General features: G+C 39.5%; 1 protein-coding gene and 1 pseudogene across 5 annotated transcripts in view; one reads left to right on the top strand and one right to left on the bottom strand.

The window, feature by feature from the left end:
• Positions 1 to 13997, top strand: part of DENND4C (DENN domain containing 4C) — a 116288-nt gene that overhangs the window by 80706 nt on the left and 21585 nt on the right. For all 5 annotated transcript variants that reach the window (XM_053571923.1, XM_053571911.1, XM_053571916.1 and 2 more), the window contains 5 exons: positions 3208 to 4373; positions 10337 to 10514; positions 11705 to 11814; positions 12130 to 12305; positions 13584 to 13763. In XM_053571923.1, the coding sequence (XP_053427898.1) occupies positions 3208 to 4373; positions 10337 to 10514; positions 11705 to 11814; positions 12130 to 12305; positions 13584 to 13763 (1810 nt within the window). The remainder of the gene's footprint in view (positions 1 to 3207; positions 4374 to 10336; positions 10515 to 11704; positions 11815 to 12129; positions 12306 to 13583; positions 13764 to 13997) is intronic.
• Positions 1070 to 2328, bottom strand: LOC128568666 (fatty acid-binding protein 5-like; annotated as a pseudogene).

Here is a 13997-nt window from a genome sequence, read left to right as displayed (position 1 = left end):
GCCATTGTATTCCTAGCACTTCACATAGTAGATGGAAGTAGGCATTCAGATATTTGTTGAAGAAATGAATATATCTGAAAATTTTTTGTTCATAGTTTATTACTCTTCTTAGGATGTGCCAATTCTAAGCATTCCATGCTGAATTCTTTTTTTTTTTGAGACAGGGTCTCACTTTCTTGCCCGTGGTAGATTCCTGTGACATTATACCTCACAGCAACCTCAAACTCTTGGGCTTAAGAGATCCTCTTGCCTCAGCCTCCCAAGTAGCTGGGACTATAGGCGCTTGCCACATCACCTAGCTGTTACTTAGAGACGAGGTCTTAACTCTTGCTCAGGTGGGTCTCGAACCTGTGAGCTCAGGGCAGTTCACCTATCTTGGCCTCCCAGAGTGCTGGGATTATAGGCATGAGCCACTATGCTGGGTGCCATGCTGAATTCTTTTACATTGGAGCAGTAAGTCTTTGACTGTAACAAATATATAATTCATCCATAGTTTTAAATTTGATTTATGCGCAATAGATTCCTGGCAAGTATTTGCTGAAGGATATATGAAGAGTAAGATGGAAGAGATTATTTCTGTGTGTGTGTATGTGCGTTTATCATGCCAGGTCTTTAAGATTTTGACAAATTGGTCCTCATAAAAAGTATATAGATAACTTTTTAAAAGTCCAGATGTGAAATTTTAAGAAAAGTCAAAAGTTGAACCAATTCTAGAAATCGTAAATACTGTTTTCCTTCTTTAGTTCATTATATTTTCTGAGACATGTTACCAACTCAATTTTCTTTTCTTTGATATTGGTATTTGGAATCATTTTAACATGGATTAGCATGAGATCATTTCTTTTTAAGTTTGCTTCTTTTTTTTTTTTTTCTAGCACAAACATATTTATTAACCAAAGAGAGGAACGTAATTAAACCAACATTTTGAAATAGTTGCATGTAAAATATCTGTGATAAAGATAATTGAATACAGTAATGAAAAAAGAAAAGCAGTATAGAGACTTGCTCATTGAACTGAGCTTGTTCATTCTCATAACTAATTCCTGCCAAGAGTAATGCTGGAATTTTCCTACATCCGAGTACAGGTGACATTGTTCATGATGCATTCCACCACTAACTTCCCATCTGTCAATTTTCTAGTTATTGTACTTTCTTTCCCATCCCATTCTTGATGTGCCATCTGTGTACTTGTAGACAGTCTGAATTTTTCTGCCATCAGCTGTATTTTATTCAAACTTCTCTCTCTAAGACACAAGAAAACTGTGTTGTTTTCAAAGTGCTTTCAGTTTTTATGGTGAGGTTTTTGCCATCACAAGTGATGATACAATCTGGTTTGGCCATTGCACCCATTTTTCGTAGAGCTAGCCACACTCCTAGTTCCTTCATGTATTCATTAAAGCCTTTGCTGTCTACCAGGCGCCATCTTCCTACAAGCTGCTGAATGGTGGCCCTGGTGGGCGTGGGTGGTGGGCGGGTGGTGGGAGCAGAGGAGGGTCTAGTGTGGGGCGCTCTTAAGTTTGCTTTTTAACTTCAGAATGTATTTCTTAAATTGAATGTAAGACTCTTAAAGTGTAAGAAATAAGAAAGACCTCTGTTTATTGGTGAGTGTAATATATTTTAGCGTACTATACTGTTATATCCAGCATATATTGCATGAACTCTTTTTTTTTTTTTCAAGTCAGACCTAATGCTGAGCATGAACTCTTTTTCTGATGGGTATATATGCGTAGAGGATGAAAGGCAGGTTATACATTAAAATGTTATCTCTCTCTTTTTTTTTTTTTTTGAGGCAGAGCCTCAAGCTGTTGTCCTGGGTAGAGTGCCATGGCGTCACAATTCACAACAGCCTCCAACTCCTGGGCCTAAGGGATTCTTTTGCCTCAGCCTCCCAAGTAGCTGGGACTACACGTGCCCACCACAATACCCGGCTATTTTTTTTGGGTTGTAGTTGTCTTTGTTGTTTGGCAGGCCTAGGGTGGATTCAAACCCGCCAGCTCTGGTGTATGTGGCTGGCGCCTTAGCTGCTTGAACTACAGGTGCCAAGCCTAAAATGTTATCTCTTAACCACTGTCTGATTTCTCTTTGTTCATTGTGATTTACTTCTAAAATGAGTGCAATCTTGTAAGGTCAGCTGGAATTTGGCTTGTGAAGGGGGGAGGCAGCCAGTGATTTTCCCTCCAGTCAGACCAAGTGCTTCTGTTTCTGCCAATCTGAGGCTTTTCTCATTTCAGGGAAGGTGACATTATTTCTAGGCTAGAAATCCGGTTTAGTGTAACTCTGTGGGTAAAATGTGATGTCAGACCTCTCTCTCTGAATCTTGCCTACCATTAGACTTTTGGCAGGTTATTTAAAATCTTTCAGAACCTTTATTTTGTCAATTATAATAAGTAGCCCTCCTTAAGGGTTTTTGTGAATATTAACTAATTTATATGTAAACATCTAGTTCTGTGGCTAGTATACATTAGAATGAACATATAGCATTGCCATTTTCAAATCCGAAAATAATGCAATCCACAATTCCATGTCTTTCAAACAAATAGAAACTCCTCAAAAAATGGTAGCTATGATCTGAAGAGAAGCACTAACTTGGCTGAGTGACTTTGGACTGTAAATATATAGCATATAATGTACTCTCATTTCCTGAGTCGTTTGGCACTTTGTTGTAACATGGCTTATTCTTGCTCAGATTTGGATAAACTATAAATTAAGTCACATAGTTCAATTATAAATTATTGTGTGGGTTTAACACATTCAGAGTGGAATCATTAACTGTCTTGACTGCCTTACTCAACAATAAAAATCTGTTTTCAGAAAACAAAAAGTTACCGTTTTATCTTATCACAATTAGAGTTAAAAAAATTATAAAATGTTATCTCTGGGAGACAGATTTGAATAGCTTTTTGGGAGTACTTTTTTGGATATACTGTTTTTCTTCTTTATGTCTTCTAAATGTTGTGACTTTTTTACTCAGAGTATGTATCGTTTTCACAATAAGGAAAACAGTAAACATTTTAATAAAAGTTACATTAAAGCCAGGCATACTGCTGTGTGCCTGTAGTCCCTTGGGAGTCGGTGGTGAGAGGATCATTTATGCTCAAGAGTTTAAGGCCAGCCTGGGCAACATACCAAAATTTTGTTTTTAGTAATAAAAAAAGGATTACATTGGGAAATAGATATTCACTTTTAATATTTTACTGTCCCTTTTAGGTAGTACATCAAATGTGCTATTTTCTACTCAAGATTCATTTGAAGATGCAGCCTTTGGAGAAGTTACTAATCTCAAGAAGAATGGTGATAGAGGAGAAAAAAGAGAAAAGCGTTTTCCGGAGAGGAGTTGTAGTTTCAGTTCTGAAAGTCGAGCAGGAATGTTGCTTAAGAAGAGCAGTTTGGATTTGAATTCAAGTGAAATGGCTATCATGATGGGAGCAGATGCCAAGATTCTCACAGCGGCATTGACGTGTCCTAAGACTTCTCTTCATACTGCAAGAACCCATAGCTTTGAGAATGTTAGCTGTCACCTAGCTGATAGTAGAACTCGTGTGTTGGAAAGCACTTGGGATCCTGAACACAGATCATCGTCTGTGCTAGAGATGCTTGAGGAAAGCCAGGAGCTTCTAGAGCCTGTGGTTGATGTTGATGTAGCTAAAACTACAGTGTCAGAGAATACACATGATAGTCTACAAAGTGAGAGTAACAGTAATCAGCCAAGAGACTTAAAAACAGGATCCAGAGACCTGATGCATAAAAGAAGTAGTTTATATGGTATTGCTAAAGCTGTTGAGAGGGAAGATGTTGAAACTGGACTAGATCCTTTGTCTCTTTTAGCCACTGAATGTACAGGAGAAAAAACTCCTGATTCTGAGGATAAGGCATTTTCTCCAGTTATTGCACGCAATCTGGCTGATGAAATTGAAAGCTATATGAACCTAAAAAGTCCCCTGGGTAGTAAATCTTCCAGTATGGAATTACACAGAGAGGGAAACAGAGATTCTGGCACTACCACTGCAATTATTCGCCCTTTAGAGAGGAGATCAAGTCTACCTTCAGAGCCTGATCTACCAGCGCAGGAGAATACTGAAAGTGAAAACACCTTCCCTGCCGGATTCAAGTCTAAAACTTTTACTGGACGTTTCAAGCCGCAAACTCCCTCTCGAACTCATAAAGAACGTTCAACTTCTTTGTCAGCGCTAGTGCGTTCCTCGCCACATGGCTCTTTGGGTTCTGTAGTAAATTCTTTGTCAGGGCTAAAGCTGGATAATATACTATCAGGGCCCAAGGTAGACGTCCTAAAATCTGGTATGAAACAAGCAGCGACAGTAGCCAGTAAGATGTGGGTAGCTATGGCATCTGCCTACAGCTACTCAGATGAAGAGGTAAGAGTTTTGGTAAAAGAGTAGCTATGGTCTGATACTGGAATGCTTGTAGTATCTTTTAAAAAATATATGTATTATTATTTATTTATTTATTCCTTTTCTTCCTTTAGCTATTCTCTTGCCCTTAGCCTTCCAAGTAGCTGGGACTGCAGGTGCCTGCCACAACGCCTGACTTTTTTTGGGTAGAGATGGGGTCTCACTCTGGCTCACTCCAGCTCAGGATGATCTCAAACCTCTGAGCTCAGGCAATCCACCTGCCTCAGCGGTGTGAACCACCATGCCCAGCCATTATTATTATTATTATTTTTTTTAGAGACAGAGTCTCTAAAAAGGAGACAGAGTTTGTGCTGTGGTGTCACAGCTCACAGAAACCTCCAGCTCTTGGGCTTAGGCTATTCTCTTGCCTCAGCCTCCCGAGTAGCTGGGACTACAGGCATCTGCCACAATGCCGGGCTATTTTTTGTTGCAGTTTGGGGCCGGGTTCGAACCTGCCACCCTTGGTATATGGGGCTGGTGCCCTACTCACTGAGCCACAGGCACCACCCTAAAAATATATGCATTATTATTTAGAGCTTTCTGGTAACTTTTATTTTTGTATTTTGAAACTTTATGGATATTCGGTTTCTTTCTTTGAAGTAACTTGAACATGTATGTAAGGAAGTTAATAATGTAGAAATAGAATACCAGGACCACTTCACTTTATAATTCCATTAATCATTCTACACCAAAATATTAAGTTTATTTCTGTAAAAGTTTAATGATTAGTGTTTTTTTTAAGGGACAGAGTCTTCCTATGTTGCCCTGAGTGGAGTGCTGTAGTGTCACAGCTCACAGCAACCTCAATGGGCTTAAGTGATTCTCTTGCCTCAGCCTCCCAAGTAGCTGGAACTACAAGTGCCTGCCACATTGCCCAGCTATTTTTTTTTGAAGTTGTGATTGTTATTTGGCAGGCCCGGGCTGGGTTCAAACCTGCCAGTTCTGGTGTATCTGGCTGGCACCCTAGCTGCTGAGCTACAGGTGCTGAGCCTAATGATTAGTGTTTTAAGGTAATAATTTCATATTATAGGTGCACAGCACTCTTACCCATGTTATCTCCTTAATATACATAAAATCAATCTGCAGCTTAATCCACAGATTTCATACTGCATTACAAAAATGATTAAGTTTAAAAAAATTATTACAAGGCGGTGCCTGTGGCTCAGTGGGTAGGGCGCCGGTCCCATATGCCGGAGGTGGCGGGTTCAAACCCAGCCCCGGCCAAAAAAAAACCACACACAAAAAAAATTATTACAAATAGAGTTAATCATGAAATCTTTTTATGAAAATGGAAGTGAGGAATTTTTTCTTATTTGTTTTACAGGAAAAATAATTAAAAATCTCACCTTGTAGTCAAAGAATTAGACCATGTATAGAGTACTTTTAATCTAGTAGAAAATATCTTTTATGTTTGCTATTATTATTACAATAGTATATTCTAGGTAATATTATAAGTTACATAACTTTTTATATATGAATATGTGTGCACACGTATTTGTTTAATTTTCATAATAATCCCATGAGGGTATTACTACTGTTTTCCACATTTTATAGATAATTTGTGTAGGTTTGACACAGTTGCTCACACATGTAATCCTAGTACTCTGGGAGGCTGAGGTGGGTGGATTGGTTGAGTTTATGAGTTCAAAACCAGCCTGAGCAGGATTGAGACCCCATCTGTAAAAATAGCCAGGCTTTGTGGTGGGCATCTGTATCCCAGCTACTTGGGAGGCTGAGGTAAGAGAATTACTTGAGCCTAAGTGTTTGAGGTTGCTATGAGCTGTGATGTCATGGTGCTGTACCACGGGCAACAAAGTGAGACTCTTTTTTTTTTGAGACAAAGCCTCAAACTGTCACCCTGGGTAGAGTGCTGTGTCATCACAGCTCACAGCAACCTCCAACTCTTGGGCTTAAGCGATTCTCTTGCCTCCACCTCTCAAGTAGCTGGGACTACAGGCGCCCGCCACAATGCCCGGCTATTTTTTGGTTGTAGTTGTCATTGTGTGGCAGGCCCGGGCTGGATTTGAACCCGCCAGCTTTGGTGCATGTGGCTGGTGCCCAAGCCGGAACTCTCTTAAAGAAAAAAAAAAAAGGATTATTTATGAGATTCAGAGATTAGTTTCTCAAGATTACTAATGAGTGGTAGAAGTAGGATCGGAAGTCAAGGAGACTGGTTCTAGAGCTCATGCTCTTACCTTAGAAGTAATGTCTTAAGAGGAAATGTCAAAGAGTAACATATTAAACGGGAGCTGTCCAGAAAAAGCAAAAGAGGTGATATCTAAGTTGTGGTTTGAAGGATAAATTTGAAATTTTAGGTTAGTTAAAGCAATAAAGTGGCCAGAGGAGTATATCCGGGAGAATAATGTGGAAAAACATGGAAGCTTAAAGCATTGTGCATTCTCAAATTGTTAACGGTTTAAGTAGAAATTAGAGTCATGGAAAAAGAATTGTACAAATAAGACTTATTTACCATTTGAAGGAAAACTTTATTCTATAGGCAAAATGTTAATTGAATTAAAAGTAGAGTGTTGAGTATTATATAAAACAAACTATATTTTATTTATTTTTCTTTTTTTATTGTTAAATCATAGCTGTGTACATTAGTGCAATCAAGGGGTACAGTGTGCTGGTTTCATATACAATCTGAAATATTCTCATCAAACTGTTCAACATAGCCTTCATGGCATTTTCTTAGTTATTGTAATGTAGACATTTGTATTCTGCCTTTAGTAAGTTTCGCCTGTACCCATTCTAAGATGCACCATAGGTGTGGCCCCACCCCCAATCCTCCCTCTACCCTAACCGCCCCCCTCCCTTCCCCTTCCTTGACCCTTTCCTCATAGTCTTGTGCTATAGTTGGGTTATAGCCTTCATGTGAAAGCTATAATTTAGCTTCATAGTAGGGCTAACAAACTGTATTTTAAACAGTTTACAAGGTCAGTCAAATAAAGGCAAAACAAAATGGCTTCCACAGTGTCTTAACCTGGTATTATGATTAAAAAAACAACATCAGGGCGGCGCCTGTGGCTCAGTCAGTAAGGCGCCGGCCCCATATACCGAGGGTGGCGGGTTCAAACCCCGCCCCGGCCAAACTACAACCAAAAAATAGCTGGGCGTTGTGGCGGGCGCCTGTAGTCTCAGCTACTCGGGAGGCTGAGGCAAGAGATTCGCTTAAGCCCAGGAGATGGAGGTTGCTGTGAGCTGTGTGAGGCCACGGCACTCTACCAAGGGCCATAAAGTGAGACTCTGTCTCTACAAAAAAAAAAAAACAACATCAATAGGGTGAATGCTTTTTATTTTTGAAATTTTATATTTAAAATATTAAAAATAAAAATAATTTATATAGAGTTATTTGGACTTAGACTGTATGACACTGTAAATTCCAAGTAGTTGTGCATCTAGTCTTTGCTGTGGCCTTGACACTAGTAGCAATGCCTGGCATAACCAAATAAATATTAGCAAGTGATGGAACGAGCAAGTCTATAAAATGCTTATAACTTTTATCCAGAATTTAAGGAAATAATTAGGTATATATATAAAAGTAACTCAAAGGAATTCATCTATGTAGTTTATATAAGATGTAAAGGCATTTTGAATGTTTAAGCAATGGAGAATTCACCAAATACGTAATAGTATATCATAATAGTTTATAGGGATTTAAATAACATAGAGGAAAGTTTAATGACATAAAAATATATGAGAATTATCAAAATGTTTTCTATCTCCAGGGGTGTCCCACTTGTGGCCCGTGGGCCACATGCTGATTTTGTGAGGACATTTTTTGCTTATCTCTGGTGGTTGATACCATAAAAAGTATGCTGCATGGACCTTTTTTTTTTTGCTAATCAGCTTTTATCAGTGTCTATGTAATGTATGGCCCAAGACAATTCTTATTCTTGCGACGTACTACAGAGAAAAAAAGATTGGACACCCCTGAATTCTAAACTAAAGTTTTGGCAGTCACTTAGTAGTTATGGACAATAGTGTTTAGAACTTCAGTCATATCTTATGCCTCTCATAACAATCCCATTCCTAGCTGAAATTCTCACGACAACCTTATTTGAAAAGACTCATTTAAAAATAACTAAAAGTGGGCTTGGTGCCTGTAGCTCAAGTGGCTAAGGGGCCAACCACATACCCCGGAGCTGGCGGGTTCCAATCTAGGGCCTGTCTGATAACAATGACAACTACAACCAAAAAATGGCTGGACGTTGTGGCAGGTGCCCTGTAGTCCCAGCTACTTGGGAGGCTGAGGCAGGAGAATCACTTAAGCCTAGGAGTTGGAGGTTGCTGTGAGCTGTGATGCCATGGCACTCTACCCAGGGCGACAGCTTGAGGCTATCTCAAAAAACAAAACAAACAAAAAACTTAAAAGTTAGGCTGGGCGCAGTGGCTCACACCTGTAATCCTAGCACTCTGGGAGGTCAAGGTGGGTGGATTGCCTGAGCTCATGAGTTCGAGACCAGCCTGAGCCAGTGCGAGACCTCGTCTCTAAAAATAGCTGGGCGTTCTGGCGGGTGCCTGTAGTCCCAGCTACTGGGGAGGCTAAGGCAAGAGAATCATTTGAGCCCCAGAGTTTGAGGTTGCTGTGAGCTGTGACACCATGGTACTCTATTGAGGGCAACAACATGAGACTGTCTCTAAATAAATAATATAAAGAATAACTAGAAGTTAGAATTAATTTCTCTAAGGTCATACACCTATTTACTATGCCAGTCTGGCTCAAAGTCCCCACTCTACTTGTACTGGGATTCCTGATTCCATTGGAAGCAGTGTGAGTTCTTTATTTTATAATCGACTTACCATAATAGACAAATAGTTCCTTTATTTTATGTATTGACTATTGAGAGACACCTAGGGACACACCTGGAGTACAGTAAAATCTTCATTTATTTATGTTTTTGAGACAGTGCCTCAAGCTGTCACCCTGGGTAGAGTGCTGTGGCATCACAGCTCACAGCAACCTCCAACTCCTGGATTTTTTTTTTTTTTTGTAGAGACAGAGTCTAACTTCATGGCCCTCTGTAGAGTGCCGTGGCCTCACACAGCCCACAGCAACCTCCAACTCCTGGGCTTTAAGCGATTCTTTTGCCTCAGCCTCCCGAGCAGCTGGGACTACAGGCGCCCACCACAATGCCCGGCTATTTTTTGGTTGCAGTTTGGCCAGGGCTGGGTTTGAACCCGCCACCCTTGGTATATGGGGCCGGTGCCTCACCGACTGAGCCACAGGCGCCGCCCAACTCCTGGATTTTTAAGCAATTCTCTTGCCTCATCCTCCCAAATAGCTGGGACTACAGGTGCCCGCCACAATGCCCGACTATTTTTTGGTTGCAGCCATCATTGTTTGGTGGGCCCGGGCTGGATTCGAACCTGCCAGCTCTCACGTATGTGGCTGGCGCTTTAGCTGCTTGAGCTATAGGCGCCAAACCCGTATAGTCTTTCTTAAAGTATTATAGGCTATGGCTTGAATATCTTACAAGTGTGGAAGGGAAGTTCCAAATAAGAATGAGAAGATTATTTTTTTTTTGAGGCAGAGTTTTACTTTGTCACCATAGGTAGAGTGCTGTGGCATCATAGCTCACAGCAACCTCAAATTCTTGGACGCAAGCCATTCTCTTGCCTTATTAGCATTTCAAGTAACTGAGTGCCTGCCACAATGCCAGGCTATCTTTAAAGGTGGGGTCTTGCTCTGGCTTAGTCTGGTCTGGAACCTATGAGCTCAGAGCAGTCCACTCAGCTCGGCCTCCCAGGGTGCTAGGATTACAGGCATGAGCCACAGTGCCTGGCCGATTTGATGATTTTGAAAAATTGGGGAAAGATGCTGGTTTTTTATGGTTCAAGAGTTTAATTTTGAGAAGGATATAGTGAGTATATTCCCATTGGAGAAGGTATTACTTATGTATGTGGGGTCTTATTTTTAATTAAAGGAGGAACCTAATAGAGATTACAGCTTCCCAGCTGGCCTTGAAGACCATATTTTGGGGGAGACTATATCACCTGATGCAAATATATCAGGCGTGGTCCCCAGTGAACTTACCCAGAGCAACACAAGTCTTGGCAGTACCAACAGCAGTGGTGATGTGGGAAAACTGCATTATTCAACAGGTATGGGGGAGAATTATCCTTTCTTTATTTAATCTTTGTTTGTTTTAATTTAGATGTCCTCTATAAGCTTCATTTGTTGAGATCATCTGGTAGATTTTTAATAATAGCTATACCTTACTATCTATGCAGATTTTGTATGAGTACTATAAGTTCTTTAGTCCCCTACTAGTTTATTTTTAGTTGTCTATATTTGTGGAATATATGAGTTCTTAAACTAAAGTTTAAGTTCAGAACTATTTGGGGACTTCATATCTATGTGCACATACAGTTTTATATTGAACCATTTAAAAAAAGCAATTGCAGACTTCATGATACTTCCCCCCTGAATACTTTGGCATGCATTTCCAAAGAATAAGGACATTCCTACATAATAAGTTATGATGCCCAAGCCTTAGGCTAAAACTTTTGAAACTGAATTTATGGATGGGGCCTTGGGAATGTGTTTTTTTTTTTTTTTTTTTTTTTTAGAGACAGAGTCTCACTTTATTGCCCTCAGTAGAATGCTATGGCGTCACACAGCTCACAGCAACCTCCAGCTTCCGGGCATAGGCGATTCTCTTGCCTCAGCCTCCCAAGTAGCTGGGACTACAGGCGCCCGCCACAACGCCCCGCTATTTTATGTTGCAGTTTGGCCAGAGCTGGGTTTGAACCCACCACCCTTGGTATATGGGGCCGGCGCCCTACTCACTGAGCCACAGGCGCCGCCGGGAATGTGTTTTTTTAACCAGCTCTCTGGGTGAATCAGATGTATAGTAGAGTTTGAGAATTTCTGGATGGTATCATTGAAATTTCTTAACTCTGTTACTTTTAAAAATTGAATTCTGGATGGCACCTATGGCTCAAAGGAGTAGGGCACTGGCCCTATATGCCAGACGTGGCGGGTTCAAACCCAGCCCCAGCCAAAAAGTGGAAAAAAAAAATTGGATTCTATTCTTTTTCTCTGACTTTTTATTATGAAAAGTTTCAAATGTCCTGAAAAGTTGAAGGAATCACGTAATGAACAATTATATATTCTCCACCTGGATTTAATTAACTGTTGTATCTGTGTACACGTACAGTTTTATTCGGAACCATTTGAAAAAAGAAATTGCAGACTTCATGATAACTTCCCCCCTAAATATTTTGGCATGCATTCCCAAAGAATAAGGACATTTCCTACATAAGGTCTAATGATGCTTTTTCCTCTCCAGGTGAAGTTCCACTTCCAAGAGGCATGAAAGGGCAAGACTTTGAGAAATCTGAGCATGGTTCTTCTCAAAATACCAGCATGTCTAGCATCTATCAGAATTGTGCAATGGAGGTAAAAGTTCTGTATTCTGCTCCTGATAGAGTGGCTGTAAACATATTTTTAATTTCAGAATGGCATTTAACAGGATTCTGTATGATGCCTTCATGGACAGAATAATAAGTCATTTTGTTGAATTTGTTTGGTGTCTTATGTTAAGTAAGACAATGAACTTGTAGTTTACCTGTATTGTAAGTATTGTAATAGAGCTGTTAAATCTAAATGTGATCAATAGAATAGTAAAATCTTAAGCTTACCTCAAGAGTATGTCCTGTTAAGGTTAATTTTTACTATAGGGGTTCTCCATGTCTACATTTTTCCTATTCTTAGGTTTTGATGTCAAGTTGTTCGCAGTGTAGAGCTTGCGGAGCTTTAGTTTATGATGAAGAAATAATGGCTGGATGGACGGCAGATGATTCAAATTTGAATACAACCTGTCCATTCTGTAAAAGCAACTTCTTGCCTCTTCTCAATATAGAATTTAAAGACTTGAGAGGCTCTGCAAGGTTAGTACTATAAAAGCTCCCTCAAGAGGTAAGTGCCTCCAACAAAGACATGACTCCTGGGGGAAGAGCAAAATACTCATGGTATGCTCCAGGCCTGCCTTTCCTTTATATCCCTAAACTTTAGTCTTTGAGTAAAAAATACTATTAATGTGAGAGACTACTTTTCCATTTTATTTAAAGTAGAATTATTATTAATAGTTGATTCTTGGAAATCAAACTTTATTCAAGCCCTTTGTCTCTGTGACCTTCATTATACATTCTAGAAGGAAAAAAAGGACAAAAAAAAAAAGACTTAAACTTTGTTGCTGCTTTCACTTTTCATTAGTGCTCTAGACAGTGAAATGGCCAAATTCTAGGCAATAGAAAAAGGACTAGCTAGTCATTATCAGACATTAAGTAATGGAGTTTATATGCTGACTTAAGTAATTATGCTTGCTTACTATCCTGTTTGTTTTATGGAGCAAAGGAATTTTATATTACTGTCTGCCTTTAGCTGCTTTTTCTTCTTAAATCTTAAATCATAGAGGTATTTTCTTTCTAGTTTATCTTAGCTGCAGGCATGGAGCTAACTCAAATCATACTGTTTGATTACTGATACTGTCACTACTGGTCTCTGTTGGACGCAGTGGCTCACACCTGTAATCCTAGCACTCTGGGAGGCCGAGGCAAGTGAATTGCCTGAGCTCACAGGTTTGAGACCAGCCTGAGCCAGAGCTAGACCCCATCTCTAAAAATAGCCGTGTGTTGTGGTGGGCACCTGTAGTCCCAGCTACTTGGGAGACTGAGGCAAGAGGATTGCTTGAGTCCAAGAGTTTGAGGTTGCTGCGAGCTGTGACACCATGGCACTCTTCTGAGGGTGACCAAGTGAGACTCTGCCTCAAAAATAAATAAATAAATAAATAAATAAAATAGAACACTGTGGTTACTATAGTTCTTTTTTTTAAACTTGAGAAATTAATAAAGTATTTTGCTTCTCTTCTTCTTCAATAGTTTTCTTTAATAGTTCTTAAAAATGGAAAGGATCTTATATTGGACTACCCCAGACCTTTGATTTGAAAAGATTAGGGTAACAGAAGAGAAAAAGGAAAAGGAAGAAAGAAAGAGAATGAATGTGTGTGTGTGTGTGTGTGTGTGTACATTTGAAATAGGTAACACTTTCCTTAGGGATTGTATTCTTCATTATTGAATGCTTCATGTAAAGCAATTCCAAATATGATGAAATTTAGAAAACTCAAGAATTTTTAAAGAGGTTTTTTTTTTTTACTATTCCATATTTAGCTTTTTCCTGAAACCAAGTACTTCTGGTGACAGTTTACAAAGTGGAAGCATTCCATTGGCAAGTGAATCAGAGAACAAACCTGTATCCAGTTTAGAAGAACCTGACTTGATCAGCTTTATGGATGTCCCCAAACATAACCAGACGATAAGTGAGGAAACAAGCTGTACAGTTGAACCAAGGTATCATGGGATAGAGTGCTCTCTTTATAATAAAGTGTGTACCCTTGTAAAAATTCCCTCCTAACTCTTGTAGGCATAAGTTGTGGCATTTAAAATATTTAATCTTTTTACTATCACATAGTATTTAAATATCTATGGATGAATCTGATGACAGACCTTTTTGAACTATGTTTAATGTTTGACAGTGGTCATTTATAAAATGGACTTCTCAATAGTACAAAATATTTCACCTTT

Source organism: Nycticebus coucang, chromosome 2, assembly GCF_027406575.1.
Source record: "Nycticebus coucang isolate mNycCou1 chromosome 2, mNycCou1.pri, whole genome shotgun sequence".
Classification (NCBI taxonomy): Eukaryota; Metazoa; Chordata; class Mammalia; order Primates; family Lorisidae; genus Nycticebus; species Nycticebus coucang.
This window is presented reverse-complemented; position numbering and strand designations above follow the sequence as displayed.